Here is a 19,127-nt window from a genome sequence, read left to right on the forward strand (position 1 = left end):
TTAGCATGCCATGTTAACCCTTGAAAGAGCTGACATTTATTTGATTAAAAGCACAATTTCTTTGTAAAATTACATAATACACATTTACTTTTGTATATAGACTTATCAAAGGAAAACAAAATGCCAACTTAAGAATTCAGACATTTAGACAAGACTTGACTTCTGGGCTTCAGAAAGATGTGGAAACTTTTTCTGAAGAAATTTTTCTTTCTTTTTCTCTAAGCTTTTCTTTCTTGCTTCAATCCGGGCTTGTTTCTCAAGTCTCAATCTAGAATATAAAAGCATAACAATTTATTTAAAACTACTCCCCTGTTATTCAATACTATCAAGGTATGTCCAAATCAGTTACTTAAAAGCCTCAATCATGCCAGTCTCCATCTTAGGTATGTCATATAAACTATAAAACTTGAATAATCACTGTAAACTGACACAAGTCAAAAATAAACTTGAAATCAAAATCATCTGTTACCCTACAGCAATTCTTCTATTTCCTATCTGAAAAAAATGAATAGATCTTGTGAGCCTGTAACAGACTGGACTACCTTTTATAGTTTACTTTAAAAGCACTAGTTTTATTAAACAGATTTTTGTACCTGAGATCTATCATGAGACTTCTAGGAATTCCCTGATTCCAAATAGCACTCAGTCTACCATATCATTTTCCCTATAATGGAGAGAATCAAACTTATACGAGGAGATGATACTTGGGTGCTAGTTAGACTTACCACTCTCTATGTGAGTTTGTGGATACCCATTAGCATCCTGGAGCATGAAGCATTTGTGCCTCAGCTAAATTACTGTGCTCTCTAGGGTCACTTATGAATCAAAATTGCAAATGATAAATACATGGATGCCAACCCTTTACTGTATTTAAGTTGATATTTTCCAGGATATTTTATTGGTCACTAGGCATAAGTTTATATAAAATATAACAAGAATTAAGAGAGATGTAGTGAATAACTTAATATGCCAGTGCTGTGGGAGAGGTCATAGAAATTTGAGATGAGAGTTCTATCTGGGTGAAGAACAAAATAGGTACAGATGTTTAAAAATATAAGGTGTTTTGCAAATTCAGTATAAAGACTAAGCAAAGCTGAAACCAGATTACCCATTCTATTCATCAGTCTTTGCTCCAACTAAATTTTAGCCGTTAAAGAAAAAAATCAATAAACCCATATGAAAGAATAAAGGTTTGCTATTCTTAAGAACAGAACAATTATGCTTCATGCTCTGAAGGTAAGGCTAAAAAAGGTTCAAAAACAATAATTAGAACATGTATAAAGCCTGTAAGAGTGACACTGGATTCATAAATTCTCATATGTTATTTTAGAAGTCAATTATAGCTTCACCTTACATGACTAAGGGACAAAAGAACCAAATGGCACTTTAGGTTTGCAGAAGCTATGGAGGAAAAAACAACAGTGCAGTTGAATTTCTTCAGTTGCTTAGCATCTGAACTGGGCCTTAAAATGTGAATGGTGGAGAGATTTCAGACCTGTAGATAAAGCAGCAACAAAAGGAAAATAAGACTGTTCAGGAAATAAGAAGGGTCTGACCTTTAGGAAGGATATGCAGTAACACTAAGTTGTGGAAACACTGGGTGGGAAGGAGTTGGATTTGTTCTGTAGACATGAAGCTCCTGCAGATTTTAGAACAGCACTGGTGTGATAAAAGGTTTGAGGAAAATGAGCCAGGAAGCTGTATTTGAATGGACTGGAGTGAGGAAGATGTTCAGTAATTCATTTTGATGAAGGGGGAATGCACTAGGGTAGAGATGGAGTACAAAGGACAGATTCTGGAGACCTTCTGCAGGAAGAATTAAATCAAGGATTGACTGCATCTAGAGCACTGATGATAAAAAAGAGAAGTGCTGCTTTATGCCGATGCAGAATGGACGTACTATAGAAAAGGGTTCTGGACCTAATTCCACTCGTGATGGTCCCCCCAACAGCACCCTCTTACCAAGCAGTTCTCAGACACCAGCAGAATGTCTGAGACTTCAACTTACTTCTGACACTACCTACATGGAAATTGCATCAGAGACCATCATCTGTGCTCAAGAACCTGCTACAGACTGGAAGTCCCCACAACTTCCTCCTTAAACTTCAGATGCCAGTTAAAGGTTCTTATCTGTACTTCTTATCTGTACTTCTGACAGGCTATAACCCTCCTTAGGTTTGATTAAGTAGCTGGAGTGGCCCACAGAATTCAGGAAACCCCTTTACTCACTACATTACTGATTATAAAAGGATATAAACTCAGAGGAGCAACCAGACAGAAGAGGTGCACAGGGCAAAGAGTGGGGTGTCCCACTCTCCTCCAGTCTCCAGGTGCTGCTCACCAACGGGGAAGCTCCCTGAACCCTGGCCTCTTCAGTTTTTACGTAGGATTCATTACATAGGCACAAGCTGATTAAATCACTGGCCACTGGCAACTGATTCACCACCAGCCCCTTTCCCCTCTCCAGAAATCAGAAAGTGGGACTGAAAGTTTCAACCATCTATTCAAAGTTGGTTCCTAAAACAACCAGTCCCCATCATTAGGTGCTCTCCAAAAGTTATACCATTAACATAACAAAAGATACCCCCGCCCCTTTTCATGCAATAACATGAACTCATAAGTTACGCAGTTGAAGTATTTGGACTTTCTTTTCACACTAGAGAAGGATTTAACCATGTACTTACATACAGACTGATGAATAGAAAGGCAATACAAATTTTTGAAAGGATACACACTAGAATGTCAAAAGCAGCTATTGCTGGATGGTAAGATTATGGATGACTTTAATTTCATCTTTTCTACCTGATTCTTCTATTTTTTCTTCTATTCCCCCCCCCCAGTGTGCATATATTACTTCTGTAAAAGTTTAACTTGTGTCCTCTAAAGATTCATTATTAAAGGTATTTGTGCTCACCTGACAAAACGTTCCACATAGGGCATTGCAAAGAATCGTTTCCTATTGTATCTTTTATTTAGGTACCAAGGTATAGGCCACTGCTTGAATTTGTGCCTGCCAAGAAAACAAAAAGATACTGCCTTAACAGAAAATACTTAATATATTTTTCACTTTTTATGAACAGTTTTAGCCATCTTTGAGCTAAATATGTTTTCAATAAAATGAGATGTAACTGGCTTTTAAAAGATTTTACAGGGCACCTGCGCGGCTCAGTTGGTTAACATCCGACTATTTCACCTCAGATCATGATCTGAGGGTCATGAGATTAAGCCCTGCACTGGGTTCCATGCTCAGCCCAGAGCCTGCTTAGGATTCTCTTTCCCTCTGTTGCTCCCCACTGCAATATTAATATAATTAATATAATATGCCACATTTTTTTTTAAGATTTTATCTATTTATTTGACAGAGATCACAAGTAGGCAGAGAGGCAGGCAGAGAAAGCAGGGGAAGCAGGCTCCCTGTGGAGCAGAGAGTCCGATGTGGGGCTCAATCCCAGAACCCTGGGATCATGACCTGAGCCGAAGGCAGAGGCTTAACCCACTGAGCCACCCAGGCGCCCCGCCACATGTTCTTTTTGACAGAAAAAAAAAACCTTAGATGAAATGTTTTTAAGAAGGAGCTCTGCATTTAAAAGGCTATCTTAACTATTTTAACATGCAACAGAAAATTAGGGAGAAGGCACAGGAATTATAATGTTTGAATTAATAAGTTACATCAGAAAGATGATGTAATTGCTCTGTTCACTACTTTGTTTAGCTCTGGAAAAGATGAAAAGCAAAATTTTTAAAAAATCTGGAGACGAGCACTCATCTAATTCTAGTATGGACAGAGATTCTCTCCTTTATCCTCACCCTTTCCTAATTGATCTCAACTGGATTAATCCAAATATTAGTAAAAAATAAAGTTTCTAGTTTTGGTAATTTCTCTCTTTCCTGTATTGGATTACACAGTTAGACATACTGCTACTCCCCTACATTTGGCTACAAGCAGCCCCATTACTGCAAACTCCATTAAAAGATCCTATCTACTGAGTAAGCAGTATTATTTTATTTAATTTTAAGAGTACAGAGAAAGTCTCCAACCACACACAATGCCTTCTTCATTTTGTTGACTGATGTTTAAAATTCTACTAAGTATGCTTCCTTTTAGCAGCTCAGTCCAAATGTCAATAAAGCCCTGGAAGAGACAGACTACACTGGGTCGTCTTCTCAATTATTTATACAGTTTGAATGTTTATTATCATATCCTCTCCCAAGGTCTGACATAACTTTGGCAACTAGAGGGACAAAAGGTGGAAAGATGTAATGAAAATAAACTGTTTCATAATTTGAACTAGGGCTTATCCTGATGGCAATGCGAGCAAACACTGAAATGGTTTCATGTGAAATGGTTTCAATGTTTCATTCCTTAAGAACTTCTTTTTGTTTTTGTTTGTTTTTAGAATTTTTAAAATCTCAGGTTCTTAATGGGCAGGTATGTGTCCTAAAATTAGCTTCATGGTATTCGTATTTATAACCCTTTGAAATTGTATGTGCACATGTACATTTTGCTAGGGAAAGGATCTATAACTTTAATTGAATTCTCAAAAAGTCATATGATTGACATAAGATTAGGAACTACTGTTATAAAGAACCTACAAATAACTGAATCATGAGAATGAGGTCCTTGGCCTACCAGATAATGCTACCTTCATTCATACTCTGGGGCCCCAAAGGGGCCTGGGGACCTCTGTTTACATTAGATACATCTATAATATATTTCATATGGTGAGAGTTTTTATAAAAGATACTGGACAGGAGAATAAGGCATGAGACTGCCACTTTCATCTTAGAAAAACCACAGTGGAAACTATGTACCAGATGATTCTTCCAAAGATGTCTCTTCTCCAAGCACCAGGTCTGCCTTTTTCTTGACCAGTCTGAAGAAGTCTTAGGGCATCTTCTCTTTCCTGGACAACCTTATCTAATGCATCCATGGAATCTACCACCTGGTAAGAGAATAAGAAGACAGAATTTGAACAATCACCTACAACAAATTACTCCCCCTGCCCCCGCCAAAAAAAGAAGAAAGAACATACAAAGACAATGCTACAGAAAATCTTAATGAATATTTTTGTCAAAGAACCATTCTGGGGGCACCTGGGCAGCTCAATCAGTTAAGCATCTGCCTTCAGCTCAGGTCATGATCTCAGGATCCCAGGATCAACCCCCACAATGGGCTCCCTCCTCAGCAGGAGCCCTGCTTCTCCCCCTGCTTGTGCTCTCTCTCTCTCTCGAGTAAATAAATAAAATCTTTAAGGAAAAAAAAAAAAAACCCAAACATTCTGTCAAATATTTCCTAAGAGTCTTTTTGGCACAAGTAGGCATACATGAGTGTTTATAATATCACTTTTTGTAATTTTTTTAAAAGTTTAGTTTCACTGATTTTTTAAAAGATTCATTTATTTGAGAGAGAGAACCTTCGAGTGCATACAAGTTGGAGGAGAGGCAGAAGGAGAGATTCTTGACTACCACTGAGGATGAGCCTGACTGGGGGATTGATCTCACAACCCATGAGATCATGACCTGAGCTGAAACCAAGAGCCAGATGCTCAACTGACTAAGCCACCTAAGCACCCCAAAAGTTTAGTTTCATTTAAATGAAGATCTACTTAGATTTCCATATATAAATATGCAGGTATTAGTTTTGTTTGGAGTGGGCTACACTTGTAGAGATTCCTTACAGAGACCCCATCTGACTCCTGTTATTTCAAAACTCAATGAACTATTAAGTGATAACAGTTTGCTACTTTTTAATATTAAAACCCATGTTTTGGCCTCAACTAATCAGTGTGCCTAACACAGACACTGATGTTTTGACCTAATTGGCAGCTGCTACTATTACAGAGAACAGAATATCAGTCTACCCTGATCCTAATCTCTAAAGATCCATTATGAAGCAAGAAGATCCTATTAGAACCTCTATTTATTTTTATCTTTTTCTTTTAACATTTCTATTGAGTTTTACAATGCATATGATAATATAGTGGTAAGGCAATACATATATCTTTATAAATAAATATTCATATTTGGGGACTATAATGACAGATAAGCTGAATTTTTTCATAGCTCTAAATACCAGAGAGGCATTTTTAGCAGGTTCTATGTATTATCTGTGAGCCATCATAACAAATAGAAATATTGCATATAAACATTTGTTTCTTAAAAGAGCTCTCAGAAATGGGGGGCGGGGGGCGTGTGGGGGTGGAGAGATGACAGATTAGATTATAATCTTCTAGGGACATCTGACTGGCTCCGTTGGTTAAGTGTCTGACTCTTGACTTTGGCTCAGGTTATGATCTCAGGATCATGAGACTGAGCTCCACACTGGGCTCCATGCTAGGTATGGAGCCTACTTAATATTCTCTCTTTCTCTGTGCCCTTCCCCAACATGAACAGGTGCGTGCACTCTTAAAAAAAAAAAAAAAAAAAAGGTCTTCCAGGTAGCTGCGGGACCCAAAAGAGATATGCAAGCCACAAATTTAGATAGACTACCTCATAACCCATACACTCAGCTCACACTCAGTGCTTCTATTCTCCCTTCTTCAATCAAAGCCACACTGAGCAGCTGAATCCACATGTACTTCCTCTTAACTATATGAACTTCTACAAAATCTCTGAGAAATAAAAGATGGATGAGAACGGTAAATCCTATTTCGAAGACACCCAAACTTAGAAGAGTGAAGAAACCAGACTGGTCAGAGCCTAATACGAAGCTGTGCAGCCCTTAGGAACTTAGTAAGCCTGGCTGTGAACCAACTACATTAGAGTTCCTCCATGCAAGGTTTCTTCTGAGGCGCCTAACTGAAATCGAATGTTAGCTCACGAAGAAAGTTAAATGGTTGCCCAGTCCACAGAGTTAACATCTGACTACTCATGTTCATGCCACCAGATAAGAAGGAAAATCGGAAGTATCAATTAGATACATCTTATTCAAAACAAGCCAACCTCCAAGAACTTTCTTTCTAGTTTAACTATTCCAAAGCCAAGAGTGTCCTTACACATACTTCCAAATCTTCAGTTTATATCTTAAATTGAGAATAATTCTTTTTAAATATTTTTCTTGATAAATTTTCCTTGGTAGTATGTCACATACATTTGAGGTTTAAAGAAAATTTTCCTTGGTAGCTCTGTTCTCACTGACTATCTACTCTGGCACGGACACATCAACAAAGAGCTGACTTGCAAGCAATCCAGGCAAAAAACCCTGAGAGATCTAACTAAATAAAACTAAAAACTTCCACATGGAAGAACCAGCTTACATGTGTACAGCCACGAAAAAGAAAAGGCAGATCTGCATATACTGATAGGAAAAGATAGCCAGCATATACTAGGTAAGGGGAAAATGCCAATGTCAGAAAAGTTTATACAGTATAACCAAATAGAGGAATTATCTAATGTAAATAAAAATAGACACACTTCTACAGGCAGAGAAAAATTCTGATGGATAAATGGGATATATGTATAATGATTACCTCTAGGAGTGGAAATAATGAACCCAGGGCATTTTTTTTTTTTTTTTTAAGCAGGCTCCATGCCCAGCATGAAGCCCAATGTGGGGCTTGAACTCACAACTTTGAGATCAAGACCTGAGTTGAGATCAAGAGTCCATTGCTCAATTGGCTGAGTAACCCAGGCGCCCTGGGAATATTTTTTTTTTTAATGAAGAAAACCTAATTTGAACAATAGTTGACCTTTTCACAACAATGTGAATATTCTTTTTTTTTTTTTTTATTTGACAGAGATCACAAGTAGGCAGAGAGGCAGGCAGAGAGAGAGAGAAAGGAGGAAACAGGCTCTCTGCTGAGCAGAGAGCCCGATGTGGGGCTCGATCCCAGGACCCTGGGATCATGACCCGAGCCGAAGGCTGAGGCTTCAACCCCCTGAGACACCCAGGTGCCCCACAATGTGAATATTCTTAACACCACTGGACTATACATTTAAAAATGACTAAAAAGGTTTTATGGTATCTGTTTACCACAATTAAAAAAAAGTATTAAAACTTTGACCTTGTTCATAAGGAAATAGTTAAATTGGAATTAGAAATGTAAAATGGCGCAGCTACTTTAGAGAACAGCTGGACTGTTTCTTAAAATATTAAACATAGATTTACCATACAACCCAGCAATTTCACTCCTAGGTATCTACCCAAGAGAAATAAAAACACATGTCCACTTATCTAATGAGGTTTGCAGGTGGGAATGGGGAGTAACTACAGATAGGCATGACGCTTCACTCTAGGGTGATGGAGATATTCTAAAATAGTGAAGGTTGCACAGCTCTGTATATTTACTAAAGATCAAACAAATTAAAAAAAAGAAATCCACTTGCCAAGAAAACTAAGAACCATACACTTACATCTTTTGGCTTTTATCCCACCCAAGAGTCTTCAGTCTCCCATAAATGTTACCTTTTCTAACCGCTCCGGACTTGGCATTGGCAATTTCTGCCGCTTGGCCTCCTGTTCTAGAGTTAGGAGCATGTTTCTTTCTTTCAGTAGGACATACCTATAGCAAAGAATACAAAGCTTGTGATGCTAGTCTATGGTTACATTAAGGTTGTAAATTTTTTAAAAGATTTATTTTAGACACAGGGAGAGTGAGAGAGTAGGGGGAGGGGCAGAGGAAGAGAATCTCAAGCAGACTCCTGCTGCGTGCAGAGTCCCTCCTGGGGCTTGATCCCAGGAGCCATGAGATCATGACCTGATGCGAAACCAAGAGCTGGATGTTAAACTCAACTGAGCCACCCGGGTGCCCCTAAGGTTGTAATTTTTGACATCAAAACTGATGATCTGTATTCAAAAGTCCTTTAGAAATGCTGATTTATAGAATATCATTACAGAGAATTATCCTTTAGGGGCACCTAGGTGGCTCAGTGGGTTAAGCCTCTGCCTTTGGCTCAGGTCATGATCTCAGGATCCTGGGATCAAGCCCTGCATCGGACTTTCTACTCAGCAGGGAGCCTTCTTCCCCCCTTCTCTCTGTCTGTCTACTTGTGATCTCTCTGTCAAAATCAGTAAAATCTTAAAAAAAAAAAATGAAGAACTATCCTTTAAACAAAGCTGTAATTGATTCTTATTCATTTGTTTAATAAATTTTCCGCCATAAACTGTATTAAGTACCAAGAGAGTTTATAAAAAAGCATAAGAAAAATTCCCTATATTCCAAGTAGAAAGAGAAGATGGAAGATAACATTTGGTGCCTATTATATGACAGGCAATGCGCTAAGCATTTTACATATATTACCTCATTTAATTCTCACAACAACCCTTTGAGGTTGGTACTATTAACACTTTCTGTAAGAAAAAAGTAAGGCTGACAGAAGTAAGCTATTCTGGGCACACAGCTAATTCAAGATTCAAATTCTGGACTCCTTGTGTGCATTAATTCTTTTTGTTTTCATTCTACTATGCTGCCTCAGAAATTGGAATGCAATGTGTATATTAAGTGGTATAGACAAATACCAAAAGAATTAAGTGAGAGAGAGGGGACACACCTCTTCTCACTAGGATGATAAGAAGAGCCTCAGAGAGATGGGATTTGTTAGGCTAGGAAGGAAAGCAAAGCACACGTGACCAAACGTACTGAAGTGGCAGAGCTGAAGTGTGGGTGTAGGTTTTATGAATAAATCTGTTTGAGATTTACAGCTGGAAGAAAGGAAAGGTAATAAATGTGGAGGGCACTGAAAACAACACAAAGGCATTGGGGTATCTTAAGCTGTGGAAGATGATGATTTTGCAGAAGAGAAATTGTTTGGTTTTAGCCAAGATGAACAGTGAACAGCCCTGCCTAGCCCTTTACCAATAACCTAAGTAACAGTGCTTTCATACAACTAATTGCTCTATAATGAAGCTGTGCTGTTCTATACATAACACTTCTGATGCCAAATGAAAGGTTTTTTCCATCCTGAGGCCAAATACGTGTTGACTTTTCCAACACCACTTCACCACCACTTTGATACTCCCCGTAGAGCCAGATTGTACAGATTTAAGGCTTCCAGTCCCCAAAAACTGTCCCCCACTTTATAGGCCAATAGCAAGTTCCAGGCCCCCGAGATATCCAACAACTATAAATTGGGATTTCAGTGGCCGTTTGGGAGATCTTTCAATCTGCCTAAACTTACTTCTTTCAAAACTGAACTGGACAGCCAAGGCTCCAAAACCGCCAAGATGGAATGGGACTGACTGGTATTTAGAAACTACCACACATTATTAGGAATCTAAAACTGCCTCTCTGCAAAATATAATTTCTAGACTAACAGGCGAACAATTAAAAAGACAAAAAGGCTTATAAGGTCTTTTCCCCTCCTATCTTCTTTGTCTCAGGATGCACAGCAGCCACCTGTGTTCAGGCCGCACATCCGGTGCCATCACCCTCCTTCCCTTCTGCACTGCCTCACCCTCCACACCCCCTGCTCCCCCATGCTGATTCTCACCAAACTTCCCTTTTCCTCTAAACCTTTCCTACTCTGTCCTTCCCTTTCCTGAACCTATTAAAACCTGCCCCTTTAAAATTAAGTCTTCTGAGGGTCTAAATAAACCCTACCTATCTATGGTCACTGAACTAAGGCTGAATTGCGGCCATAGTTAAAGAGCTCCCTAAAGTGACTGAGGACACCAAGAGATCTGCTAAAGAATTCAGCACAGTTTTCAAACTCATCAACCTGGTGTCTCAGATTGATAATTAGTCTATATCCTTGTTGGTGAGGGGTAGACCAAGCACTAGATGAAACTTGATGGAAACATCCTAAAAGTATTTAGAGAAACAGATCCCTAACTTTTGGCAAGATGCTAGAACCCTCACTGGAACTCTCCACCAAGCAATACGGTACTTTTTTCTAAGCCCCTTGACTAGAATGAATGAAATGAATGAATTATATGCAAAATTTTGGTGAATCTGTCATTAAATTACTATTATAACCAACTCCAAATTGTCTTTAAATTTTCTTTGAGACAATTTGGAATCAATTATAATAGTAATTTATTATTTCTAATTTATAATTTCTAAATTAAAGCAAATTTAAAGACAGTTTGGTCTTCCTTTAATATGCTGAATCCAATTAAGTAACATTTAACAATATATTTACTAATGGAATGAACCAAGATACTTCTGTTTTAGTTACAAGGACCAGGATGGAAAGGGAAACTATTCAGATTTAGTTAATTTGGTAAATAACCTTACTTGCATCATTGGAGGAAACACCCATAAGACCACTAAAATTCTTACTTTTCAACTCTTGCAAATAAGGGCCCTAAACAAAACAAAAACCCTCCTACTTTCATTATTGCAAAGAGCCAGGACTTTTAAAAACAACAACAACAACAACAACAACAATAACAACAAAAAAGACCATCACCAACTAAAATGCCTTTAGCCCCCTAGCCGGCCTTTCCAATGTCTTCCTAATTCCCCATGACAGAGCTCTAAGGAACAACAGCTTTCCCAATCCTCCCTCTTAATCAGCTCAGAGAAACCATTCTCCAGATTGGGAATGAATCTGTCTCTACTGATGTGAGAGCTACACTCTAGGTGCTCAACCCCACCGCTATAAAGCAGTCTCTGCCTCAGAGCTAAAACAACTCAAATAGTAGGGATGGCTAATACACCTCAACAGGTTCCTATCTCTGAACCGATCCCCATTTGTCTAGGCACTCTGAGAGAAACAATCTTCTCCTTAGTTCCTATGCCCCCACTGGGCCAATATTTCTTAGAAAAATACCATACCAGAATTCCTTTCTTCCAAAACAGGGAAATAATTCTGGAATTTGAAGGTAGTAATCAAAATTGCCAATGAGGTAAATTAAATGGCCCTCTGACATCTATTATTTGCTCCATCTCTGACAGCACTATAGCTGAGTCTGTGGACACTGATCATTTGTCCCTACTGGATCAGCTACCATCCTTTTTTTTTTTTTTTAAGATTTTATTTATTTATTTGACAGACAGAGATCACAAGTAGGCAGAGAGGCAGGCAGAGAGAGGAAAGGAAGCAGGCTCCCTGCTGAGCAGAGAGCCCGATGTGTCCTCTCCCAGGACCCCGGGATCACGACCTGAGCCGAAGGCAGAGGCTTTAACCCACTGAGCCACCCAGGCACCCCTACCATCCTCTTTATGAGTAAGATCTTCAACTGTTATTGGCAGAATCCACAGTGCATCTCCCATCAAGATTCAAACAGATCCCTCAAAATCTGTCCCCGGAATTAACGAACAGCCTGTAAATAAAGAAGCCCATAATAAAAGATAACCAGGCTCTCGGGTGCATTAATCCCTACACTAGGTCCCTGTAATACCCTTATTTTACCTGTAAGAAAACCCAATGGCCAAGGACGGAGGTTAGCCCAAGCAATAAATAACATTGTTATCCCTTGGCACATTGTTCCTAAGGGCTCCCCGCCCCCCATCTGCTACTGACATTCATTTCCACTGAAAGCAGATTGTCCACTGTAACTGACCTCTGCAGTACATATTTAGTATTCTAGCTGATAAGGACAGTTAATCTTTTTGCTTTCACTTGGGAAGAATGGGAAATACACCAGGCCAGAAATGCCCCAGGCCTACAGAGAGTCCTTCTAACTCTCACAAACCTTAAAAACTGATTTAGATCATATAGTTTTCTGTAAGATCTATGTTGTTATAATACGTAGATGATTTGCCTCTTTGCTCCCTTTCTCAAAACTCTTCACAGGATGAAAACAACTAACTGTTGCAACTTTTGGCCTTAAAGGGACATAAGCTCTCCAAAATAAACTGCAGTTTGCTCAAACTTAGGTTTGATACTTAGGGCACCTGATCTTAGAACAAGGACTTTTGGATCCAGGCAGACTTCAAGATATCCTGAACTTCCCCAAATCTAAAACTAAGCATCCACTATGAGGCTTTCTTGGACTTGCAGGCTACTGTTGGAAATGGCATCCCAAAATTCTCTCTTAAGACTCAAACTCTATATGCTTTACTAAAAGATGACAAATTTGACTTTATTATTTGGGAAGGTCAGGAAAACGTAACCTCTGGAACTTTAAAAAAGCCTAGTAATGTACCCTGCCCTTGGACATCCTAATCATCAACTTTCTTTTCTCCTCTTTGTAAAAGAGAAGGGAATGCCCTTGGGAGTACTCACACCAAAACATGGGGACCATCAACAACCTATACGGTATTACAGCTAAGAGCTAGACCCTGTGGCATAGGGATTCCCCTTGTCTCAGAGCCACTCCTGCCACCATCCCTTTAATTAAGGCCACTGAAGACATAGTAATGGAGGGGCACCTAGATGGCTCAGGCAGTTAAGTGTCTATCTTTGGCTCAGGTCATGATCCCAGAGTCCTGGTATTGAGCCCTGCGTCGGGATCCCTGTTCAGCCTGCTTCTCCCTCTCTGACTCTCCCTGCTTGTGTTCCCTCTCCCTGTCTGTCTCTGCTGCTTGTGTTGTCTCTCTGTCAAATAAATAAATAAAATCTTAAAAAAAAATGCTTTTCACAGTGCACTCCCTGGAGACGTCAACCTTAAGCATCATATTTTGTAACCTAAAGATTTCATCTATTGAAAAAGACACCTCCAGAAAGACTCTCTTCAACCTTGTGTCACCGAACTCCAAGGAACAGGATCCTGGATTCATAGGACACATCTAGGGAAAGCACAAAACCCTGACTGGACCTGCACAACATCCAGTGACCTGAAGGTATGAATTTCCTGGAACTGAAGCCGATGTGTGATAAGACAGCTTTCTCAACATGCCCAGACCAGGCTTGCATACTCTTGCATCCTGTGCCAGGCACCCCAAGCATGGAAGACCCACACTGGGAAGATGAATCCCTGTAACATCTGCTTTTGAAAAGCAGAGGGGCTTAATTTCTCAAATTCTTACAATCACTGGGGTTTAACACTTTAAACTTCAAAAGCAGCAGGCTTGGGTCCAAGAGAGTTGAGGAAGAGAGGAAATGGAGTCCCCAATCTTAAAGAGACAGTACAACAAACAGTTCCACTGAGATACAAAACAGCACCAGTCTGAAAGAATCCTAGGGTGGGAACGCCTGGGTGGCTCAGTTGGTTGGACGACTGCTTTCAGCTCAGGTCATGATCTCAGAGTCCCAGGATCGAGTCCCGCAATCGGGCTCCCAGCTCCACAGGGAGTCTGCTTCTCCCTCTGACCTTCTCCTCGCTCATGCTCTCTCTCACTGCCTCTCTTTCAAATAAATAAATAAAATCTTAAAAAAAAAAAAAAAAAAGAATCCTAGGGTGTACAGGAGGGAGATTTGTTTCTTAATCTTTGGACCTATGCTGGAGGGGCAAGGATGAAAGAAAAGGATAAAAATCACAGCAAGAGACCCAAACGAAACAGATATTAAGTAATCTTCTTGATAGAGAATTTATTTTATTTACTTATTTTAAAGATTTTATTTATTTGCTTGACACAGAAAGAGAGAGATGGTGAAAGAAGAAATACAAACAGAGGGAGAGGGAGAGGCAGGCTTCCTGCTGAGCAGAGAGCCTGATGCAGGGCTTGATCCCAGGACCCTGGGATGACGACCTGAGCTGAAGGCAGACTCTTAAACAACGGAGCCACTCAGGTGCCCTGATAGAGAATTTAAAATAATGGTCATAAAGATAATCATTGGACTTGGGAAAAAAATGGAGGACCTCAGTGAGACCCTCAAAAAACAGACAGAAAGTATAAAAAAGAACTAATCAGAGATGAACAACTCAATAACTGAAATTAAAAATACCCTAGAGAGAATAAATAGTAGACTATAGGAAACAGAAAAACAGATCAGTGACCGGGAGGACAGAATAATGGAAAGCAATCATGCTGAATGTGAGAGGGGGGAAAAAAATGAAAATAGACTTCGGGAACTCAGGAACACCATCAAGCATAATAATATTCATATTACAGGGATCTTAGAAGGGGAAGACAAAGTAAAGGGGTCAGAAAATTTATCTGAAGAAATAAGAGCTGAAAACTTCCTGAACATGGGAAAGTAAACAGAAACTCAGATCCAGGAGGCACAGAGAGCACCCAATAAAATCAACTTAAGGAGGTCCACACCAAGACACACAGTAATTAAAATGGCAAGATAGGGATCAAGAAAGAATTTTAAAAGAAGCTAAAGAAAACAATTACATACAAGGGAAACCCCATAAGGCTATTAGCTGATTTCAGCAGAAAATATGCAAGTCAGAGAGAGTGCACGATATATTTTAAGTGCTGAAAGAAAAAAAAAACCTGCAACTAGCAATATTGTATCATCCAGCAAAGTTATTCAGAATAGAAGAGATAAAGAGTTTCCCAGACAAACAAAAGTTAAAGGAATTCATCACTAAAACAGCCTTATAAGAAATGTTAAAGGGGACTCTGAGTAGAAAGACCATAAGCAGGAATAAAAGTAAGAAGCCCAAAAGCAGTAAGTATATCAAAAATCAGTTAAGAAATTCACAGAATAGAAGGATGTAAAGTATGACACAATATACATAAAACATGAGAAGCAGAGGAGTAAAAATGTAGTGCTTTTAGGATGGGTTCCAAACTTAAGTGACCATCAACCTAATTAGATTGCTATATGCACAAGAGGTTTTATATAAACCTAAGAGTAAATCACAAATCAAAAACCAGTAATCAATATATAAAAAATAACAAGAAAGGAATCCAAATATATCCTGAAAGAAAGCCAGCAAACTGTAAGAGAGCAAGAGAAAAAAGGAACAGAGGACAAAAACAATCATAAAACAGTGATAAAATGGCTAGCTATCAATAACTACTTCAAATGTAAATGGAGTAAACACTGCAAATAAAAGACAAAGGGTGCTGGAATGGATAAAAAAGCAAGACCTATCTATCTGTTGCCTACATGAAACTCATTTCAGACCTAAAGGCACATGCAGATTGAAAGTGGAGGGATGGAAAAGTATGTATCATGCGAGTGGAAACAAAAGGAAAATGGGCAGCAATACTTATACTGGACAAAACAGACTTTAAAACATTTAAGTCTAGAACAGGAGACAAGGAAGGACACTATATAATCACAAAGGGAACAATCCAAGAAGACATAACAATTGTGATTACTTATGCACTCAAAAAGGGAGCACCTAAACATATAAAGCAGCTACTAACATAAAAGAAGGAACTGATACGATACTAGCAGAGAACTTTAATACCCCATGTCCATCAATGGAGAGATCATCCAAACAGAAAATCAACAAGGAAAGAGTGGCTTTGAATGACACATTGGATCTAACGACAAATGGATCTAACAGATATATTCAGAACATTCCATACTAAAATGGTAGAATACACATTCTTTTTTCAAGTGCATACAGAACATTCTCTAGAGCAGATCACATGAGTCCACAAAAGAAGTTTTAACAAATTTTTAAAAATCAAAGTCATACTATGCATCTTTTTGGACCACAAATGCCATGAAACCAGAAGTCAACTACAAGAAAAATCTGGAAAAAAACCCACAAATACATGGAGGTTAAAATAACATGCTACTAAAAACTAAAATGGGTCAACCAAGAAATCAAAGAGGAAATAAAAAAAATACATGAAGACAAATGAAAATGAAAACAGCAGGTCCAAAATCTTTGGGATGCAGCAAAAGCATTTCTAAGAAGGAAATTTACAGCAATATAGACCTATATTAAGAAGTAAGAAAAAAATCTCAAATAAACAATCTAACCTTACACCTAAAGAAGCAAAAAACGAACAACAAACAAAACCCAAAACCAGGAGGAGAAAGGAAATAATAAAGATTAGAGCAGAGATAAATGAAATAGAAATTAAAACAACAGAGAGAACAGATCAATGAAACCAGAAACTGATTCTTTGAAAAGATCAGCAAATATACCTTTAGCCAGACTCATTTAAAAAAAAAAAAAAAAAAAGGAGTTCTCATGAATTCTCCCAGGAGCCACCGATCTTCCTCTTCCTCTCAGCGGCCAGGGGTGACCTCTGAACATGGTTCGCTATTCGCTTGACCCAGAAAACCCTACGAAATCATGCAAGTCAAGAGGTTCAAATCTCCGTGTTCACTTTAAGAACACACGTGAAACTGCCCAGGCCATCAAGGGTATGCATATCCGAAAAGCCACCAAGTATCTGAAAGACGTCACTTTGCAGAAGCAGTGTGTGCCATTCCGTCGCTACAATGGTGGAGTTGGTAGGTGTGCCCAGGCCAAACAGTGGGGCTGGACACAAGGTCGGTGGCCCAAGAAGAGTGCTGAATTTTTACTGCACATGCTTAAAAACGCAGAGAGTAATGCTGAACTTAAGGGTTTAGATGTCGATTCTCTGGTCATTGAGCACATTCAGGTGAACAAAGCCCCCAAGATGTGGCGTAGGACTTACAGGGCTCATGGTCGGATTAACCCATACATGAGCTCTCCCTGCCACATTGAGATGATCCTTACTGAAAAAGAGCAGATTGTTCCTAAACCAGAAGAGGAGGTTGCACAGAAGAAAAAGATATCCCAGAAGAAACTGAAGAAACAAAAACTTAGGGCCCGGGAGTAAATTTGCACAGAATAAATGCAAATAAAAATAAAAAATTAAAAAAAAAAAGATAGAACCCAAACAAAATCATAAATAACACCTGATGACAAAGAAGGGACTAGGACTGTCAGAGAATATTATGAAAAATTATATGTCAACAAACTGAACAACCTAGAAGAAATAGATAAATTCCTAGAAACATATAACCTCCCAAAACGGTTTCAGGAAGAAATAGGAAATTTGAACAGACTGATTACCAGCAAAGAAACTGAAGCAATAATCAAAAATTTCCAACAAACAAAAGTCCAGGACCAGATCACTTCACAGGGGAATTCTACCTTTTATTTTTTTTTTATTTACTTATTTTTTAAAAGATTTATTTATTTATTTGAGAGAGACACCACATGCATGTACACAGGTGGGAGGCACGCAGGTGGGAGGAGCAGAGGGAGAAAGAGAGTCTCAAGTAGACGCTCTGCTGAGTGAGGAGCCTGACGTGGGGTTTGATCTCATGACCTGAGCTGGAATCGAGACAGATGCTTAACTGACTGGGCCACTAAGGTGCCACAAGAATTCTATCTTTTAAAGAAGAGTTGATACTTATTCTTTTATAGAATAATACTTATTCTTTTACAGAATAAGAATATAGAAAAAGGAGCGCCTGGGTGGCTCAGTGGGTTAAGCCTCTGCCTTCGGCTCAGGTCATGATCTCAGGTCCTGGGAGTGAGCCCCACGGTGGGCTCTTTGCTCAGCAGGGAGCCTGCTTCTCCCTCTCTCTCTGCCTGCCTCTCTGCCTACTTGTGATCTCTGCCTGTCAAATAAATAAAAATCCTAAAAAAAAAAAACCACAAAAACTCATAAGTCATTACGATTTCTATTTAAAAATAAATAAATAAATAAATAAATAAAAATTTTAAAAAAAGAATATAGAAAAAGAATTCTTTCATAGAATACTTATTCTATTATTATAAAATAATTCTTTTATAGAATACTTATTCTTTTATAGAAGAGAAAGGAAAGCTTCCAAATTCATTCTATGATGTGAAAATTATCCTCATAGCAAAACCAGATAAAGACTACAAAAAAAGAGAACTCCAGGCCAATATTCTGCTGAATATACATGCAAAAATCCTCAATGAAATATTAGCAAGAAGAATCCAACAATACATTAAAAAAATAATTCACCATAATCAAGTGGGATTTATTACTGGGATGAGAGGGTCACTCAATGTTCGCAAATCAATCAACATGATACATCACATCAACAAGAGAGAAGATAAAAACCATATGATCATTTCAACAGCTGCAGAAAAATCATTTGACAAATACAGCATTTGTTTATGATAAAAACCCTTAACAAAGTGGATTTAGAGGATATACCTCAACATAATAAAGACCATCTATGAAAAATCCACAGCAAACATCATACTTAATGGGGGAAAACTGAGAGCTTTTCCCCTAGGGTCATAAATAAGACGAGGATGTCCACTGTCATCACTTTTATTCAACACAGTACAGTAAGTCCTAGCCACAGGAGAAAACAAAAAGAAATAAAAGGCATCCAAATTGGTAAGGAAGAAATAAAACTTTCACTAGTTGCAGATGACATACTATATGTAGAAAACCCTAAAGGTTCTACCAAAAAACTACTAG

At 38.6% G+C, this 19,127-nt stretch overlaps 2 protein-coding genes across 3 annotated transcripts in view; one reads left to right on the forward strand and one right to left on the reverse strand.

Moving 5' to 3' along the window:
- The window catches only part of MRPL47 (mitochondrial ribosomal protein L47), a 27,059-nt gene continuing 7,932 nt past the window's right edge, over positions 1 to 19,127 (reverse strand). Inside the window, exons 2-6 of one of the 2 annotated variants that reach the window (XM_032875403.1) lie at positions 12,095 to 12,205; positions 8,405 to 8,501; positions 4,813 to 4,943; positions 2,915 to 3,010; positions 1 to 268 (exon numbers count right to left, since the gene is read on the reverse strand). In XM_032875403.1, coding sequence (XP_032731294.1) covers positions 145 to 268; positions 2,915 to 3,010; positions 4,813 to 4,943; positions 8,405 to 8,476 — 423 coding nt within the window. In that variant the 5' untranslated portion in view covers positions 8,477 to 8,501; positions 12,095 to 12,205 and the 3' untranslated portion in view covers positions 1 to 144. The remainder of the gene's footprint in view (positions 269 to 2,914; positions 3,011 to 4,812; positions 4,944 to 8,404; positions 8,502 to 12,094; positions 12,206 to 19,127) is intronic. The other variant, XM_032875402.1, reaches the window with a different exon arrangement.
- LOC116878186 (60S ribosomal protein L17-like) overlaps positions 16,892 to 19,127 on the forward strand; it is a 21,154-nt gene continuing 18,918 nt past the window's right edge. The window contains exon 1 of the mRNA XM_032875405.1: positions 16,892 to 17,502. Coding sequence (XP_032731296.1) covers positions 16,941 to 17,495 — 555 coding nt within the window. The 5' untranslated portion in view covers positions 16,892 to 16,940 and the 3' untranslated portion in view covers positions 17,496 to 17,502. The remainder of the gene's footprint in view (positions 17,503 to 19,127) is intronic.

Source organism: Lontra canadensis, unplaced genomic scaffold, assembly GCF_010015895.1.
Source record: "Lontra canadensis isolate GAN:19392208 unplaced genomic scaffold, GSC_riverotter_1.0 scaffold56, whole genome shotgun sequence".
Classification (NCBI taxonomy): Eukaryota; Metazoa; Chordata; class Mammalia; order Carnivora; family Mustelidae; genus Lontra; species Lontra canadensis.